Here is an 18,673-nt window from a genome sequence, read left to right as displayed (position 1 = left end):
TCCTACAAAATGTAGGATGGTGGCTCTATAAGCAGAATTTTAAAATTAAATAAAGGAAGGACAGGAGGAAGGATGAGAGGGAGGAAGGGAAGGAGAGGAAGAGAAGAAGAGAGAAAGGAAAAGAAAGCACAGGAGAGGAGGAGTGGAGGAAGGTGGGGGGGAGGCAAGAGCAGAAGAGAAAGGAAAAGAAGAGATCAGTAAGAGAAAAGAAGTTACTAAAGAAACCACTAAGAATTTGCTGAGTAAACATGAAGGGTGGGGGCGATAAAAGCACAGAGCAGGGGAGACTGAAGCAAACTACTCAACTGTTTGGGGGGAGACACACACATCAGAAAAAAATGCAGGGTAACCGTGGCATTTCCGGCCCCCGCCGACTTGGAAATGGGAGTACAAAACAAAGGAGGGGGAGAAATGTTAGGGAAGAAGCTAACAACTTTAGCTTTATGCACGCTGACTTTGAGGTGCTCATCGAACATCAAGGTGGAGCCACCCATCAGCTGGAAAAACAGGTCTTAGAACAAACCACTGTTTATTGTAAGATCCCCAAATATGTCACTGGACTCATGAAAGAATTCAGATGCTCTTTCGTTTGACATCAGCGGATCCTCTAAGTATTAAAGGGGAAGTGGGGGACAAATAAAGGATTTCTCTAGTCCCTCCCTGCAGCCCTACCCCTCAGGTTATGAATCCAGAGAGACGGAGCTCGGTTAGGGTATGCAGTCCATGTAAATGAGACACTCTAAAGGTGTTCTGATGTCTTCTCTCCCATTCCTGCACTTACTCGCAGACAAAGAATAAAACTTTAATTACAAAGCCATGGAGAACATAAATGGGAGCCAGATGCATCTACTTAATACTTAACCGTCATAGAAAAACCAACCCTTAGATTGTACCTAGTAACCAGAAGAGAAGAACACAACTCTCTGGCCACATATTAAATCATAAATCCCTAAAACAAAGTCTTCCAAAGGAGGGGAATATGAACAAAATCAAAGAATGTGGCTTCAACTGGGGATAAAACACTGCCTCCTTAATTGATTAAATCAAAATCTGGCCCTTCCTTGTTTTATCAGAACTAGTTTCAGTAGCACGAGTACCAGTGAAAATGAATCACAATAATTTAAAAAAAAAAGACAAATCAAAATTAATTTTCTTTTCAATGATTTCAATTCTGAGCCTTGTAAGTTCAAATAAGGCAGCATTACACTGCAGGGACTGGATGAGAGACAATCTCAAAGAAATCACTGAGGTCCCCAAATTCAATGTGATTCAGAGGATGCATCAAAGACCTCCCGGGTACCACCTTGGTATGTCCTCCCTTACATACAGTTGGCCCATCTTCCATTTGCTTTTGTAGTTGAAGTAAACCCAGTCTTGTATTTGGGAAGGTCATATGTCATAGTGGTTGTGAAGACTGGTTTTGTAGACAGGGCTCCGAGCTCGGTTAGGGTATGCAGTACATGCAATGGAGACATTCTGTGACCTGGGACAGGTTACTTTAATTCCTCTATGCCTGCTTCCTCATTGGGGGAAAAAAAAAATTGACATAATAGTAACATCTACTTCAAGGGTTTTTATGAAGAGAAATCAATTAATATACACAAAGAGCTTAGATCTATCTAGGCACATAAGAAATCCCTAATAAACGTTAGCTGTTGTCAGAAGTGAATCCAAAATTGGAAGAAAACCCCAAAAGAGATGTACAGTTTTGATTATGTAAGCTATAGATGAAAAAAGTATGGCTCAAATTACAAGTAATACAGAAAAATAAATTTTACATTTGACTTTCAATTTAAATAAAGCAAGGTCTTCTCTGATTTTCTGAAAATACCCAACACTTACTTCAAACTTTAAAACCATGTGATGAAGAAATCAAGAGGTCTGTGGTCTAATGATTCTCAGAAACAGACTCCATGAAGGAAATCAGAAAATGAAAGGGAACTGCTCCCTCCAAACTTTCTGGGGTTAGACACTGCTTATGGATCCGTGTTTCCAACAGCTGCATGTATGCTGTAATTATACTGACCGAAGAAACAAAATGCACTGACTAGTCTGCTGACTTGATACGGTTAGCAGAGCAGGCCATTTGAGGATAATTTTTTTAACTTTTTAAAACATTTTTATTAAGAGTTAAGTAATACAAAATTTGATTAGATGCACTAATAACCATGATTTCTTCTTCTAAACACTCTGCCTAGAGAGAGATACTCAAGAAAGTGATTCACGTTCTTTAAATGATAGCAGATAAGGCAAAAATCAGAGAGAGGTCGACATTTATCACACTGACCCTCACGTAGCAACACCAACCAGAGACTGAACCAACAGACAGGCAGTGAAGACGGTAAAACTATTCTCCTCCACCGGGGTGGCTAACACTGTCCAGCTCGCTCACCTCCATGATGAAAATGACCTGGTAAATGCCAGAACTTTACTTTGCTTGATGGCCTGAGGGTGAGCGTATGTTTTATTTTGCACACTTTATTACCTGTTAAAGAGACACAGACCTGAAAACGCGTATGGCTTCATACGACAAACATTCTGTACTCTACAGACAGTCCGAAGTGATTAAAGTCTCATTCACCAGTTGTTCTAAAGTGCAATTGTTCTCAACTCAGAAAAACAAAGAAACAGAACCTGCTAAGATCTACAACTTCCCTCCTCCTCCAGATCAAAGGAAACTGCAGGGCAAAAAATAAATATTTGGAAGTAAAATTCAGGAAAAGTCAAAATAAACCAGAATGAGATTAATGTCCTCTGATTTTTTTTTTTTTCCAGACCAAGCTGTTAACCCCTGTTCAAACGAATGTACTGGCATATGTTAAGGATCTATAAAGCTCATAGAATTAAATATGTTGAAAATACAAATACAAAAGATGACTTCCTATCTCTAGAATCTGTTTTTCCGGCTTCTAACGTGACACATTGTGCAACTCTGATAAAAATATTTACAGAACAGAAATGTAATGCTCCCAGCTCAGACACAGGACAGTGACTGGTAAGTGAATAGTGAGATTTTTCTATTAACCTTCAAATTTCATGAAAGGCCAAAATAATTTAAGAGCTGGAATCCCATAGCTATTGGAGTCCTGAATAAAGCTGAATAACAGAAAAGGTACACTAACATGGAAAGGCGACATGGACATTGTGAGCATTTATAACCCTGGAATAGGTGAAACACTTTCCCGTGGGAAGCACATCTTGACAGTACTCCGACTTTTATAACCTGATCTAAGGGCTCAGAGCTCCCCCATAAAGATGACGCAAATGCCCTAATGCACCGCATATTAAGGCCCTAATGAAATAGCAAAGCTGGTGTTTAACAACTGAGGCCTCCATTCAGCAGTGGTTTAAATATAAGCATAATAAAGCAGATTAAAAAGAAAGAAGCTGTAATTACTTTTTGAAGAGCTCAATCTCTTGTCCTATTATTGGTCTATATGTGAGAGCCTCAAAGTCTGAATACTGGCAATAAAAATTACATGAAGGGCTTCCCAATCATGTCACATCCATTATTTTAAAAAATGTAAGCATAACAATTGATAAAACACATAGGTAACATTTAAAAATTGAGAAACTAACATCCCAGTGGAGTCAAATAGCTCTAAGCTAGCCATTGAATCTTTTCTTGTTTTTCTTGCTAGAGAATTGGCATCCCTTCTGATTTCAGGGCTGGGCCTGTTACCTCCAGGTATGGGGGTTGGGGGGGGGATTGAATTCAACACACAGGGAACACTGTCCTGGTTTTATGATGCCCTCTTTGAAGTGACCTCCATTATCCAACTGGGGCTCTATCTAACTCTGCAGTATAAAGAAACCTTGTTATTTGACACTATTTTTTAGAAATACATAATTCTTTGACTTCCTTATTTGTAATAAAATTTACACAGAAGTGAATATTGTCAGTACAAGTATGTCTAAATTTCCAATTACTCCCACAAATACATGTCAAATAATCTGGACTTGGAACTGGAAATCTTAACATTTGTTTAAATTATTTCTTTTTCCCAACTGTCTATCTCATGTTTGCAACCAAGTCAGTTCAAATTATTTAAAACCATCCATGTCGAACCAAAATATAGATCAAAGCCACGGAGTTCTTAAGTCCTCTCCTTCTGGCTTCTGTTCCTTTTTTCTTGGCCTAAAATGTCATAAATCTATCATTAACCACCAACTGTCCTGAATGTTTAAAAAAAAAAAAAAGCCAGTTTAACTGAAAAAGATTAATGAATTGGTCATCTATTACTTCAATTAGCTTAAATTACAGATTTATATAAATAATTCCCGAAATTGGCTAATTATTGGTCTGTAATACTCATATTTACCAACATCTTTTTATCAGAATACACGCAGCCGTTAACTTCCTACAAATGTCTGACAGAACCGCGTTAAAGAAATTCTACAGTCAGCCTTTTCTCCCGCACAGCCTTTACTCCCCACACAGTTCAAGAGCCAAGGAGGGAAAGCTCTCAAACGGCATCTCGGCACACAAACATGTGCGGGTAAAAAGGGGAATTTCAGATGTGCTTTCATTCAGCTTATGCATATAGGGAAGCCGTTCACTATCTCGGCATAAAAATATTAATAAGTTACTTATCTTCAGACATGTTTCTGCATCAACAGCTGGTGTATGGGCAAAATACTTAAGATCAGCATTTGGCCCAAAAGTATATTTAGTGCTCTGTTCCTAAATCGAACAAAGTTAACTCTCTTTAGGCTCGTTTCTAGATTCAATTGTTTCTTTGAAATAATCATCTGCTTTTTTCCACTGACTGCTTTTTTTATTTTTAGCCCTATTATTTCTCTGAAAAAAAAAAAATTGATCTTAACAAGATTATCTTCCTGCTTGCTATTTCCTACCACTTTCTGTCTTCTTTACTACAGCACTTGGTAGACAGCATAGTCTAGGATCAGCTGTTTTATTTCTCCTTCTATTAGTTCAAACTCAGAGAGCTCACACATCTGTTTTATTTCTAAAATCACTGCCCAGGAAAAGTGTCCAGCTCATTCTACCCAAACATAAACTTTACTATAAATAACTAAGAACCTAACAAATAACTGTTTGGGGGAAATGGAAGTGTGTTTAAAAAATCTGAATTCTTCCAAACCATCGGCCTCAGTAATCTTGATTTTAGAGCCTTCCTGACAGCACAGATCAGCTTCCCTCAGAAGTTGTCCCCAGAGTGAACAAACTGAAACTCCTGCCGGAAATCCAGGTATTAACATCATATTACTTGCTAATTATAAAACACCATTTCACATACTGACATTATTCACTTCTAACCCTTTTATCTAAAACACGTATTTGCTTTCCAATCATGGTTTGACAGCAGAGTGTATCTGACATAAGACAGTGAAATGATCTTTAATAAGACAGCAGTTCAAAGCATGCAGCTTTCATGCATAATAACTATGTTGGCTTAATTTGCTACTCCACAGAAATAATTCTATTTGTGGAAATTCACAAAGTAAGATGGAATTTTTAAGAGAGCTCTACAAAGATGAAACTGGCTTTGTAAGAGTTCTATCTCCCTTAAAGTGATAAGATTGCTGTTCTGACATTTTTAAAGGCTTGGAAATTTCTCTTCTGATTCTTTTTACAAGGACTACAAAATATGTTCACTACCTGTTATTTGTAATTCCTTTGCCTGCCTTTCTTAATTGGCACCAGGTCAACAGAGAGGTCTAGAGCGAATGTGCTAGAGCCATTGAGTTGATAAAAATGACTGATATTTTAAGGGATTGAGGAGGTCAAATAAGTATGATGTAATTTCATTAGTTCTCTGGTACTTCTCATCATTCCTAAAGAAGGTTAATATTACACCTAACATGTTTTGAAATCCCCTGGCCGAATAATACAATAAAAATCTACAGACTCTAACAGAAACTAATACACTTTCCTCAAGCTGACCATGAGTTTCGACTATGCTAAAATTGCCAAAATGAAATGAATATATTTCTTTAGAGTCAGTTCTGCATTTCATTCTATTTGAAATGGTAGCTCTTTTTTTAATTTCACATATGCCATAAACTAAAGACAGAAGAGTAGATCAAAAAGGTATGCCACTTTTAATAAAACCAGAAATCTAAATTACTGCTAAATGCTTTCATAAAATACTATTTTCCTTAAATGCAGAAAAGAATGCTTTATTGGCCTGCACCAAGGTCATTCTGGTGTCCTTAGTACTTACAATCACATTGACTTCTTTATAATCAGTGTAAACTTTTATTTCCAAATTTTCATTTGCAATTATGTTCCTTTTTCTGGAGTACAGCTCTGCAACTCTCAGTATGACCCAAATCTAGTCCAACTGGATGTCAGGCCGCAAATCCTAATGCCAGACACAGGAAAGACCCTCACTGAAAGAAAGATGATAGCGAAAGATTTCTAATCTAAAACTAGAACAAAGCATAAACTACCATCACGTGGAACCATAAAGATTAGTGCCATTTTTGGAAGACTGGGAAAACATCAAATTACCATGAAGTATTTCCAGAAACATGAAGCCTAGCTAATCCCATGAAAAGACTGTTTCCAACCTAACAGAAATACTGAGACTACTTTCCACGGTAAGAGATGACAGACACCTCCGAATACACATTTGTATAAAATAGCTCCGGAGTCTGTCCATCTCTCCTGCCGAATCTAACAGGCCACCCCTTAGGTACCGGGAGCTTAATTTTAACACACGTGTGTGAATTCACATCTCACTACTGATGGCTTTTTCTGTACGATGAGGTAACAGCACAGAGCACCAACCTGCACATCATAGGTCCCATTTAGTAAAACAGGCCTTGAAGAATTGATGTCCTGCAGCACCCCAGAGAGCACGGAACGGTTGACCTTCTGGAAGTCTTTGGAATGGCTGAACTGTACCATGTTATGAAGGGCCAAGATTTTGCTGTCCAGCTCAGCATCCTGCCTGGTGCGGTTATGCAGTCCTAAGTGATACTTTCGGAAGTGCTTAATCAGATCCGTGGGGTCATTGCCATAGTAACCATATCCACAGATATTGCATTTAAAATCCTGAAGCTCTGGGGACAGAGGTGCCGGGTCTGGGTGGTCAGTCACCAGTGAGTCAGTCTGGGATTTATTCAGTCTTACACCCCCATCTGAAGGCACTTGTGGGTTTTTTGAGGCCACTGAAACTGGGCTTGAGCCTTGACAATTGGCTTGACCACTCTGCGCTTGCCCTGTTTCCTCGGTAGCCTTTGGTGACATCTTAGGATCTTCCTTGGTCTCCAGTGAGTCCCCTGACGGGGTGCAGGCCATATCTTGAGGGTCATCTGCCTCTGCTCTTTGAGGAGACTTCAAGGGCTCACAGACTCCCCCAGCAGCTGGAGATGAGAAAGCCAACATATTTCTCTCTGTCACCTCATCATGTGGATGCGAGGGAAGGCTTCCCCCTTTACTGGGGCTTTCATAATTGAAGCCAGCCTTCTCGCTCAGGAAGGAGCTCCTTAGGCCCTTCTTGCTGCTGGAGGACGGATCTTGGCCACGTAGGCTATGTTCCTCCTTATCATTCAGTTCTGCAGCATCACTCTGATCTGTATTTTCTGACATCTGATCTGCAGAAAATTCTTTGTTCTTTCCAGATACCTTGCTTTCTGTACCTATAGGCTCCAGGGTCTGGCCCTCGCCTTCACTAGCAACGTTTCTCAGAGGGGGGTTCTTTTTCCGGACCATATCTGTAAAAGTGCAAGGAAAAGGACACGCAAGGTTATTTGAAAGCTGCGGATACGTGATCTAGAGCATTTTACTTATTCTATTCAAGGCTTTATAAGGTGCATATAAAAAACTTCCTCTAGGAAAAAAGTGTTTTAAAAATAGCAAAAAACAGAGACTGAAGCAAATATTTACACTTAGAATTATTTTTGTCATAGAGTGGTTCATTTACTATTTTTAAATGGTTCTATGAATACCAAAATATTGATTATTACTAGCTCTATCTTTCCTATTATTCTTGTTTGCCAATTATATTTTTGCTCACTTTCTTCAGTTATAGTTGATGAGATATATATATGCTTATTTATAAACCTTATATATCATGTATAATATGTACACATACTATGTTTATGAAATACATATACATGTTTATGTTTATAGAATATATATTACATGTTTATTTATATGCTATGTATATATGTATATAAACAACATAAATTGGAACTCAATATTGTTATACACCGTGCAACCAAGATACAAATATAATCTCAACCAAAATATCCTCGTAGTTAAAAGATAGAAACAGCATGTTATAAACAATGTGAAAACTGCCCTCTTACTTTCAGAAATGGAGGATAACAAATGTTTCATCTCTGTCCTACCGATAAATGTCTTTAAGCCCCATCTGGAGAGCTTGCCTGCAAGTCAGGAGGAGAAGCTGGGACACATCAGAGGAACCAGGCTAGGTTTTACCAGGACTCTTATCGAGCATGATGGGGAACCTAACTAAGTCCTGGGTTCTTACGCCCAGCCAGGTGGAGACAGTACCAATCCCACCAGCAGAAGCACATGGGAGGATGACCCAAGGACAATATTAAATTGAACCATATGACACCGTCATTTTGTAGCTCAGCGTGGCAAAATATTAGCTTCCCAGGGCCCACCTTCACATGCTAGCTCAACTATGCCTTTCAAGTGAGCGGCATCAGTGAGCATGGTCAAAATAAGAGCTCTGTGACAAATTCCTCCACTGGAGTCTAATGAATCAGAACTTAGTACAAGGAGATAAGAAACAATTTGTGTTGTGTCAATTTAAAAAAAAGGCAGCCACAAAGGCTCGATGGGGAACTGAGGTTCATGGCTCGTGTTCCTTAATCCCCCAGCTGAAAAACTGCAAGTGCTGTGTGAGCCGTCACCCCAAATGTCGCTTAGGAAAATCCACCTGTGACTGACTAATAAAACGAGGCTTCTTCACTGGCTGACTCTGCCACAAGGGCCGATTTAACAGTTAGTTACACCATGATTACCCACAATGCCCTGAGAAAATCCAAATTAATAATAGGTTTTAGTCGTTTTCATCTATAATTTCTCACAGGTGCTAAGGAGCCACACTGACTTTGGATATATGGGTACCTTCATTTCCAAAGAGCTGGTCAAGCAAAATTTTTACAATATGAATCACTGAACCAACAGAATGCCCTCGTTTAATATAAAGAATCGCGTCCAAGGTAAAAATTCTCTTTACTAAATAATGTCAAAAAATATAACTGTGCTTAAGAAAGTACATTCTCCGTTTTTATAGAACAATAGCATTAGTCATCAAATATACGTACAATATGTATGTGTTCCTCTTGGAACACCAACAACAAAAACAGTTATGGGATGAAGGACTGAAGTTTCAAGGACAAGTGACGGTCGTGAGGTAATGCCAATACCTGCCTGACCAAGGCAGGGAGTAGGGAAGGAATATGGTCTTCACCTTGGTGTCATTACCGTTAGGTCCTAAAATAAACTAAGCTAGGTAACCCTTATTATAATTAAAAAAAAAAAAAAAAAAGAACACTGGTTAACTTCTTTCTTTTTTAACGTTTGCATTTTAATGTCTCGTCTGTTAATGTTGATGTCTTGGGAGACATCTAGCCCTCTGTCAGAAGTGACAGAACTTGGGGACTTGTACCTACACACAGAAAAGTGGAAGACAATTTTACTGGTAGTCAACAAAAGGAAGACTAAAAATGAAAGAAAAAAAATAAAAGGGAGGTTTAAGAAATCAGTTATCATTTAAAACACAAGAGCTTGAGTAAAAAAAAAAAAACAACACTACTCTTCTTAATTGGCCTGCATTCTAGTTTACAGAGTATCAACCATTACTACACATAAAACTGTGATGATTTGCTATGGCACCTCTTGCCTTTCCCTCCAGAATTTCCTGTTTGTTTGTTTTTTCCATTACTCATAAAGTCTTTAGTAACCATTGCAATTTAATCTTTTTTGGGACAAATACTGAATAACCATATCATTTGTATTTTAACATTTTCTTCTCACTGTAAATAAACCTTGATGGATGGTGCACCAAAATGAAATAAATAACGTTACACAGAAAAAGACAAAAATCTATATGAAAGGAAAGATTCATAAAGAAGTGAAAATGAAATAAGCCAATTCATTGAGTTTATCCTTCCATTAAAGTAAAGAGAAAATGGTTTATACCCATATATTAATGTCAAGGTGATTAGAAAAACAGCAACATTTTACATAGCAAGGAACTAAGATAAAGTACTTAAAAGTGAATAGATAATAAATACGTTAATATGTTTTTCAGAACAAAAAGAATTAGACCTTGCTGATTTATTGTTATCATGCAGAAAAGTAATAGGTCATAGTTTAAAAAGTACTGAACCAGCAACTAGAGCAACTAAGAGAAAAAACGATTTAATTAAATTATCATCCTTTCAAATTTCAGTTCCCTCTTCCACCAAGAACAGACCTTTAGAACCCATATGACTCACTGACTCCTTATACTGAATAAAGCCCTTAAAAATATACATTGCAAAGAATGTCGAACTGCTAAAACTTCAAAGGAGTATCAGAAAGGTCATTTGTGTTTTCTTTTTTGTTGTGGGTGGAAGGGGCATGTTCTTTTTAGTTTCTTTAAAAAAAAATCATGGTAATTTAGTTGACTATACTTTGAAGTAGTTATAGAAAAATAATTTTTTACGGGAATTATATCACCATAATTTTTCAGAATGACATATTATGTAAATATAAGCACATTTGTAATACTTCTAAGTGGAAGAAACTCCCCTAACAAGTCATAAGTTAGATATCGTAAGACTATAGCCACCCTCAAGTTATTATCTTTAAGACAAATAACAGATTGCACGATGTTTTACTGTGTGCCAAGAACTTTTCCAGTTAACATTTTCACTTGAAAAAATAGATCACATACTTGTAAAATCATACCCAGCATTGACTTCATAAGGCATGTGGCTTTAGAGTGCTTTTTACAATTATTAATTCTATTAGTCAACTAGCAGGAGGCTAATGCAATTGTCTTAGAAGACGCTCGGAAGACACAGAAGACATTTTGAGAGCTGATCTGTACATCTGCAAAACAAAACAAAACAAAATTTTCCTTCCTAAATGATGTAAATATGTTTTAACATATCACACCTAAAATACATTAATATGCCAGCACTACAGGCTGCTTCAAAGATACCTAATAAATGCATGAGCAAACCTGGAGCAAGTTCTTCCCTCCCCTGGGTTTTAATAAAACAGCAGGAAAAGGAGGAACGTGATATAAAAGATTACAGAAGTCATTTTCACAACAGACTGGGATATATGATTTAACCTCTAAAACTCCCAAACCCTAAGGACCAGAATACTTACCTACACTGAGGTGGGGATAGATGATCTTAATTAGTAAATGTGGAGGGGACATGTTTCTAGAAAAGATACCAGGTGTACCTACTGATATTATACAGTCACAGCTGAAGACAAGAAGGGGTACACATTGCAAATCTCTTCCAAACTCATAGTAGCAGTGTATACCCTGTGGTTGAGAAAAGAACTATTGCAATGTCATCAAGAATTGGGATCTATGTAAGCCTTCCCAACAGTTACAGATACATTACACACTGTAACCGGCTATCTTTTTAGCTAGTTTTACTAATCTTCTATTTCTGCTCTTGATAAATAAGTTCATAAGATCATGTCGAACTAGCTTTAAACCATCATTATCCCATCATCCTTATTATCTGAATGAAATTATCATGGCAGGGGCACCTGGGTGGCTCAGTTGGATCTGATTTAGGCTCAGGTCCTGGGATGGAGCCCTGCCTCTGGCTCCCTGCTCAGCGACGAGTCTGCTCCCTCTCCCTCTGCCTGTCCGCCTGCTCGCGCTCAAGCTCGATCAAATAAATAAATAAAATCTTAGGAAAAAAAAGAAATTATCAAGGCAGATATTGCAATGATGGTCATAAAATAGATAATCGCATCAAGGAGTGTTTTGGTAACTCTATTTGAAAAGGTCTTTATTCCACTATATAATTGCAATATCCCCCATACTGACTACCAAAAAAGTCCCAAACTCCAGTTTACATTAGGTGCATTATAAACAACTATTTGGCTAATGGGGCTAAAAGCGATGTGGATAAGGAGGAAATGAAGAATCTAAATGACAGCTAAAAGACTCAAAATTGCTAACTTTAGTCCTCTATTCAATTCTGAGATAAAAACCTGACCTGAGGGAAGGAGGTGGATGAGGTGGAGACAGTGAGCATTCCCGCATTTCCATCATTCCCCACCTACACAAATACATGAATGCTCCTCTAACTGCAGACATAACGTGAATACTACATATTATGTGTCAAGATATTTAAGCAGGTTAAAACACGCTTAACTTCCTAAAAATGCACTATTTGTATTTATTTTCATTACTGAGATGTAAGACATTCCATTTGCAAAAATCCAAATTTCTAAATTATTTCCTCCTAAATTAAAACAAATCTAAAGGTTTTCTTTGTATTTTTTTCTAAATTATTTCCTCCTAAATTAAAACAAATCTAAAGGTTTTCTTTGTATTTCTTAGTAAAAAAAGTTTATTATAAGAAACAGTAAGATACTGTATTATTTCTACATTATAGTATCAGACAGTGGAAATAATCAGCATTAGAGCTTAAAATATCATCCTGGTAACTATTTTATTTCCCTGATTAAAATGCTTAAATATACAGAAAAAAATCCTTTTTCTATAGAAGACTGTAACTCATGTTCTCAGAATGGCATCTTCACAGCAAAAGGAATCTGAGTTTTCTATTAATACGTAGATATTTTGAATTAACCATTAATGATTTAGTCTTATTTCATATGTTATGTATAAATACATATACAAACATATACACACATACATTTATGAAATACTTGCTCCAAAGAGTTTTCCAATAGGTAATCACATGAATTACTCAACCAAAGAAATCAACTATTACAGTAATTTAAAAAGAGAGCTGAGATCACACATAAATCCAGTGCCAGTGCAGATTAGAACAAGAATTTATTTCCCTTAGATGAGAAACTCCTTGAAGGTAAGGAGATATAAATTCCTATGTTCTTTGTAGCATCTTGATCCTAAACAAAGGAAGGAAGCATGGTACAGCAATCACATGCCCAGTTTCTGAACCTGATTCCAATCAGGGGCTGATGTAATCAACGACTTCCCTGGGCCTCTGTTCTTACTCATATGAGAGAACTGCAATAAATGATTTCTAAACTTCCTTGCACCTCTAAGATTCTATAATGGTTCTGGTTAGTGGCTTAGGCACTATAGTCTTACCCCAGAAAAACTTAATCCAATTTCCCTAAAAGACTATAAAATATGAAACCATCAATAACTGAGAAGGCATAAATACCACTGAGGTTTACCATTTACTCACTTACTAATTGCCTCCAACGTTCATTCATTCAATAAATGTATACCCAGTCTAAGTACGTGCCAGACATGTAGTAAGATGACTGTAGTTTTACAATTAGTCATTCATTTGAGAAGGGTATCTTTAAAAAGCAAAGAAAAATATTATAAGGAACTCCTCTTTCTCAAAAAAATTAAAGCCTTTGAGTATCTTTCCAAATACCATTTCAACTGAGTGCTCTTCAAATTGATTGAGTCCTTCTCTAGATAGACAGACAGATAGACAGACAGACAGGCGGATGGAAAGAACGAACCTCAACAAGACTAAAATGTTAAGGGAGCAAGGCTGTATAATTTAACCTCAGTCTCAAATCCTGCTGAGTATGATTTTTATTATAAGTAGCAGTTCTTGTCATCATAATATATAACACCAGATGACATTTTCTTATTGTTTTTCCAGATAATAAAACTTTCAAGGGTTTGAAATCAAAGCTTAACACAAAAGAAAAGACGCGGTAGTCTTCTCCTTAATATATGCTTCTTCCATGCTTGTTTGTATCAACAACCTAGGAGTACCGAGTTATTAATTACACATTTCATGCAGGTTTTATTTAAAAAATTAAAAAGAAAGAAAAAAATAGTAAATTGTTTCTTTTGATCAAAAGTCCCCCACAAAGAATTTAAAGAATTAAGCAAGTGATAGCAAAATAAAAGGAAGGTCAAGTTTGGGGCCTATAGCAAACTAGATAGCTTCCATATGAACAACATATAAAGTTCAGTTTTAAAGAACATATGTGTTTGCTCATTGGTTTAAAAAAAAAAACAAAAAACCTTGAATCCTGTCTACTCCATATATACAGATCAAAATCAGATTGCTTAAGTGAACTATAAAACGCCAGAGAACATTGTTTATCCAAATCATAAACCCAAGAATTGCTGAAGGAGTTTAAATGTTTTCTGTTTCTTCAGATTCCACAGCAATACTTCAATGGTAGATCGCTTTTTTTGTAAACTGCTTCAAACTTCATAAACCCAGTGTCAGATCCTGTTCTTCGCTATCCATGTCTATTTGCTCTCTCTGAATTGATTGTTCCTGAATCTTTAAAGGTATTTTTGGATATCTTAAATCCTGCTGAGATTTAAATGTCATCACCTTAAACAACTCCCATCAAATAAATCTCTTATTAATTCACATCAAATTAATCCAAAATGATCACTTCTATTAACATATGCTTCAGAGCACAAAGCCCGTTAATAGTCATCTGGACACTAGAACTGACCCAAGACTCTCTGAGATAAAATGCACGTTATTTAGATATCCTCTTTCAAAGAATTTTGACGTTGGCCCAAACACATTTTATTAGGCTTTTATTTCATCGAGCTTTGCTCTCTATATTTCAAATATTTCATTTCAAATGTGCTAGTCTAGGTAAAAAGAGATGGTCTGGTAAGTAAGTAATAATGTCAGATTTGCCAAAATGAGTCTCCATATATCCAAACGCATCTTAGAGAAAGAATTTTGTTAACCATTTTACTTTTATAAGAAAATCAGAAAACCGTTCCTTGCCTTTAAAAACCTTATGCCAGAAGTCTCATTGACACTATAGAAGGGATGCCTGCGTGGCTCAGTTGGTTAAGCATCCAACTCTTGATTTTGGCTCAGGTCATGATCTCAGGGTCATGAGATCAAGCCCAGCATCGGGCTCCATGCTCAGCAGGGAGTCTGCTTGAGATTCTCTCTCCCTCCTCTCTGCCCCTACCCCCCTCAAAAATAAATCAATCTTGGGGGAAAAAAAAAAACCCTGTAGAATATATGTGAAAAAAAACGAAGCATGAACCTACTTCCCCAAGTACGGCAACGAAAATAAACCAAGTATGCATCATGAGTTATCAAAAGGGAAGGGGAATTGATTATTTTTGCTTTCGTAACAGGTGAGAGGCAAATGTATTAAAAACTCTGCTTTGAATAAGATTACAATTTCACTAAGCATATTAAGAAACGTTATCATTTGTTTCCTCACACGTATGTCGTGTTTCCTTTTGTTTTCTTTCCTCTCAAAGGAAAAAAAAAAAAAACCAAAACAATTAAAATAATGTACAACGACAACTGTTGGTTCAAATAGGCCAGTATGACTTTGCATGTGTGCATGGGCCAGGTGTAACTTCATCCATCTTCTTTGTTAAACTTAGAACATTTCACCTGGTTGATGGGCAAAGAGCCAAACACAGCACGTAAGTTCAAAAAGAATAGCTCATGGAAAAGTATAAATGCATCTATTTATCTTGATGGTTATGATATGAATTGACATTTTATTTGTATGTAAATTAGATTTCCACTGATAACAAAAATAATAAGTGTCAAGATTTATAGGAATGCCTTTGACTTTCTTTCCAGCATTTGCCAAAAAACGCATCTTTGTATATTAAAGGTAGTTTAATTTTAATATATCGATGCTGCTTTGTCTGTTTTCCACTCTTATTCAATAGAAGAGAAAATCTCAATTATTAACTCAATCCAGCAATATAACTGGCTAACATCTGTCTCAGTTCTCCCATAAGAAATCTGTGTCAATCACCGCAAATCCACTCGGTAAGTTAACACGCATTTACAGTATAGTGAATTTAATAAAATGTATACCATGAAGGTTCAGTAAGAATGCTCACTGCCTTCATGGTATTGATCAGCTGAGTGTATTAGGCAAAGTTTTGCTAATTTTTTTAAGAGTGCCATTCTAGATCTAAGATTGTAAAACAAATATTGTGAAGCCATATTGAGACTTATACTAGTCGTGTGTGTGTGTGTGTGTGTTTGTGTGTGTATAGAGAGAGAGAGACGACATATACATGTGTGTTAAAAATAAATTTAACACAATGTAATATTCAACATACATGTTATATATAACGTGTGTGTTAAATATATATGCTAAATAGCCAAAGTGAAGGGAAGTAAATTTGCGCCATCATATACAATAGGTCTTGCTCATGAAACCAGTAACTTGCCAACCACTCTGCTCGTCTCCAAGGTACCACAGGAAACAGCTCAAAAGGCCCCACCCACCCAAGGACCAGTAGTCCCAATAGCAAGCAGGGATGTCCAATGGGTAAGGCACAAATATCATGAGGAATCAGCAAATGTAGACGGGCCATGAAAGGGAATTATTAGTAAGTTCAGAGGATAACTGTATATGTAAGTTCCAAGAGGTAGGGATCTTTGCTCTATACATATTTTTAAAAGTCCATGTAAATTTGGAAACAATACTGATGGATGTTTTTCACAATGTGTAATGAATACATACTAATAACATTAAATGTGGTTAAATACCAACCTAGTCAGTGCTGACTGCTTCATGTAACCAACTTAGCATCATTTGTCCCTTCTGATAAAAATATATTCACACACAGGGTGGAATCATTTTTCTCTTTTGTTAAGTATATGAATGTTTCTACAGGAAGATGATTTTTAAAAATTCTACACTTGAAAGCAACTTCTGATAGAATAGGTTAAACCACTTTTTCCTGATTCCTAGAATGAGAAAAGTTTTCTGTATGTAAAAAGAGGAAGTACACACAGAATCCCTTCATAATTTGGGTAGATAACAGGGTTAGAAACCTTCAGCTATAAGAACTTCTTTTTGAATAAACCATTATTTCAGGACATTCTGCCTATGCTCACCCCCAAGTTAAGCCAGTCTCTGTCTGGGATTTTATTATAGTCACTGTTTAAGCATAGATAATAAGAAATTTAAGAATTTTCTCTATGTTCTTCCCATGATTGAGTTTCAAAAAAGGAAATACAAGGTTTCTTGGTCAAATTAAGGTTAGTGGAAACGGCACACCTTATACACCCTCTTCAGAGATCCACATTGTACATTAGCAATTACAGCTCTGAAAAGTCCTAGGGGTTGTGGAGTAGCGGCGTCTGTTCAATTTGGATCGGAATTTCCCAATCTCATTTGGCTTTATGTCACATAATGCCATTGACCAACAAAACGAATGTTGTGCAGCACACAGTGGGAGATGCTGCTCTGGACAGTAATTTTCAAAGAAGAAAATTACTGATTTCAAAACATATATAGTATTTTTTAAACAAAACAATATTTCTTCATTAACTTGCCAAGAAACCTAAGATGCTTTGATCTGAAGTGGATCATTTTGACGGGTTTGTTTTTGTTTCTGTTTTTTTTTTCCTCCCCAGCATGGCCAGCAATATTAAAAGAAGATCACGATCCATTATCACGAAAGATTTAGAATCAGTATTTTAAAAGATTGTGTAATGGCACAAGATTACAGCCATGATAGAACACTGAGTGAAAAAGGCAGAAGATAAACATCTATGTACAATATGACCTCAGATGTCCAAATTATACATGCATCAACACAGACGGGTATAAGCCCAATGTTATCTCTAAGCTAAATAGTCTATACAGATACCACTGCATAAAGAAGTCCTAATTTTTTTTTTCAGGTAGTATTTCTCATGTTCACTAAGGTGATCTATTTAACACACTATACTCCGAATACTAGATTTGTGTCAATCATTTATAATAACTCCAATTTTACCTGAACCAAATTTGGTCAGGAACCAAAATACAGCAAAGAGTTTCATGGAATATGGCATGCAGAAAGAGGTTAGAGAGAGACCCAGGATTGCACTAAGGGACCTACGGTTCATATAGTTACAATCAGTAGTTCTCAATGACTTACAGATACCTGGGAGAATGTGTCTAGCCCACCTTCTCCTCTCAGGTTATTAGTAAATCCCATACCTCCCAACTCAGTTCAGTCTCCACCTGCAGACTCATGTGTACCCATAATAAAAGAGAGGCCACAGTCAGTAAACACATGTTCAGGATGGACCCACTCTATGACTGCAGCCTTTTCCAATATACCTTAAAGTCAGTCTGGCTCAGTGGTTCCAGGCAGTGTAGAAAAAGAGAAATTAAGTACACAGAGCTTCCCTATTTCACTCTTACAAACCCAGGTTCTAGCTTTATGGGCTTTAGGATTTTTTTATGGTTACTGCATCCCCCCACCTCCAAATAATAAAACAAAAGATTAAAAATAAATTTAAAAATAAAACCAGGCTAGGCAGATGCCAGAGTAAATCTGAAACAGGGAATTAATTACAAGTTAATTTTAAATCCACAGCCAACATGGTGGTGAGTTCACAATGAGGTCTGAGTCTGAGAGGATGACCACGTATCCAGGTTACACCTGGGCCCCACAGCTCCTACATTACACAGTCACCAAGAGAAAAAGAACAGTGATTTGATATATGTGTGGGGCTGTAGAATTAGTGAAGGCAAAAATCAGCTCACTCA

General features: G+C 36.8%; 1 protein-coding gene across 5 annotated transcripts in view; it reads right to left on the bottom strand.

The window, feature by feature from the left end:
* The window catches only part of TRPS1 (transcriptional repressor GATA binding 1), a 251,595-nt gene that overhangs the window by 196,152 nt on the left and 36,770 nt on the right, over positions 1-18,673 (bottom strand). For 2 of the 5 annotated variants that reach the window (XM_045805763.2, XM_087864663.1), the window contains exons 2-3: positions 10,893-11,050; positions 6,758-7,686 (exon numbers count right to left, since the gene is read on the bottom strand). In XM_045805763.2, the coding sequence (XP_045661719.2) occupies positions 6,758-7,686; positions 10,893-10,929 (966 nt within the window). In that variant the 5' untranslated portion in view covers positions 10,930-11,050. The remainder of the gene's footprint in view (positions 1-6,757; positions 7,687-10,892; positions 11,051-18,673) is intronic. The other 3 variants (XM_045805766.2, XM_045805765.2, XM_045805764.2) reach the window with 2 other exon arrangements.

This window comes from Ursus americanus, chromosome 9 (assembly GCF_024610735.1).
Source record: "Ursus americanus isolate L20-20 chromosome 9, mUrsAme1.1.p, whole genome shotgun sequence".
NCBI classification, from domain to species: Eukaryota; Metazoa; Chordata; class Mammalia; order Carnivora; family Ursidae; genus Ursus; species Ursus americanus.
Note: the sequence above shows the minus strand (reverse complement) of the source record. Positions and strands in the feature narration are given on the sequence as shown.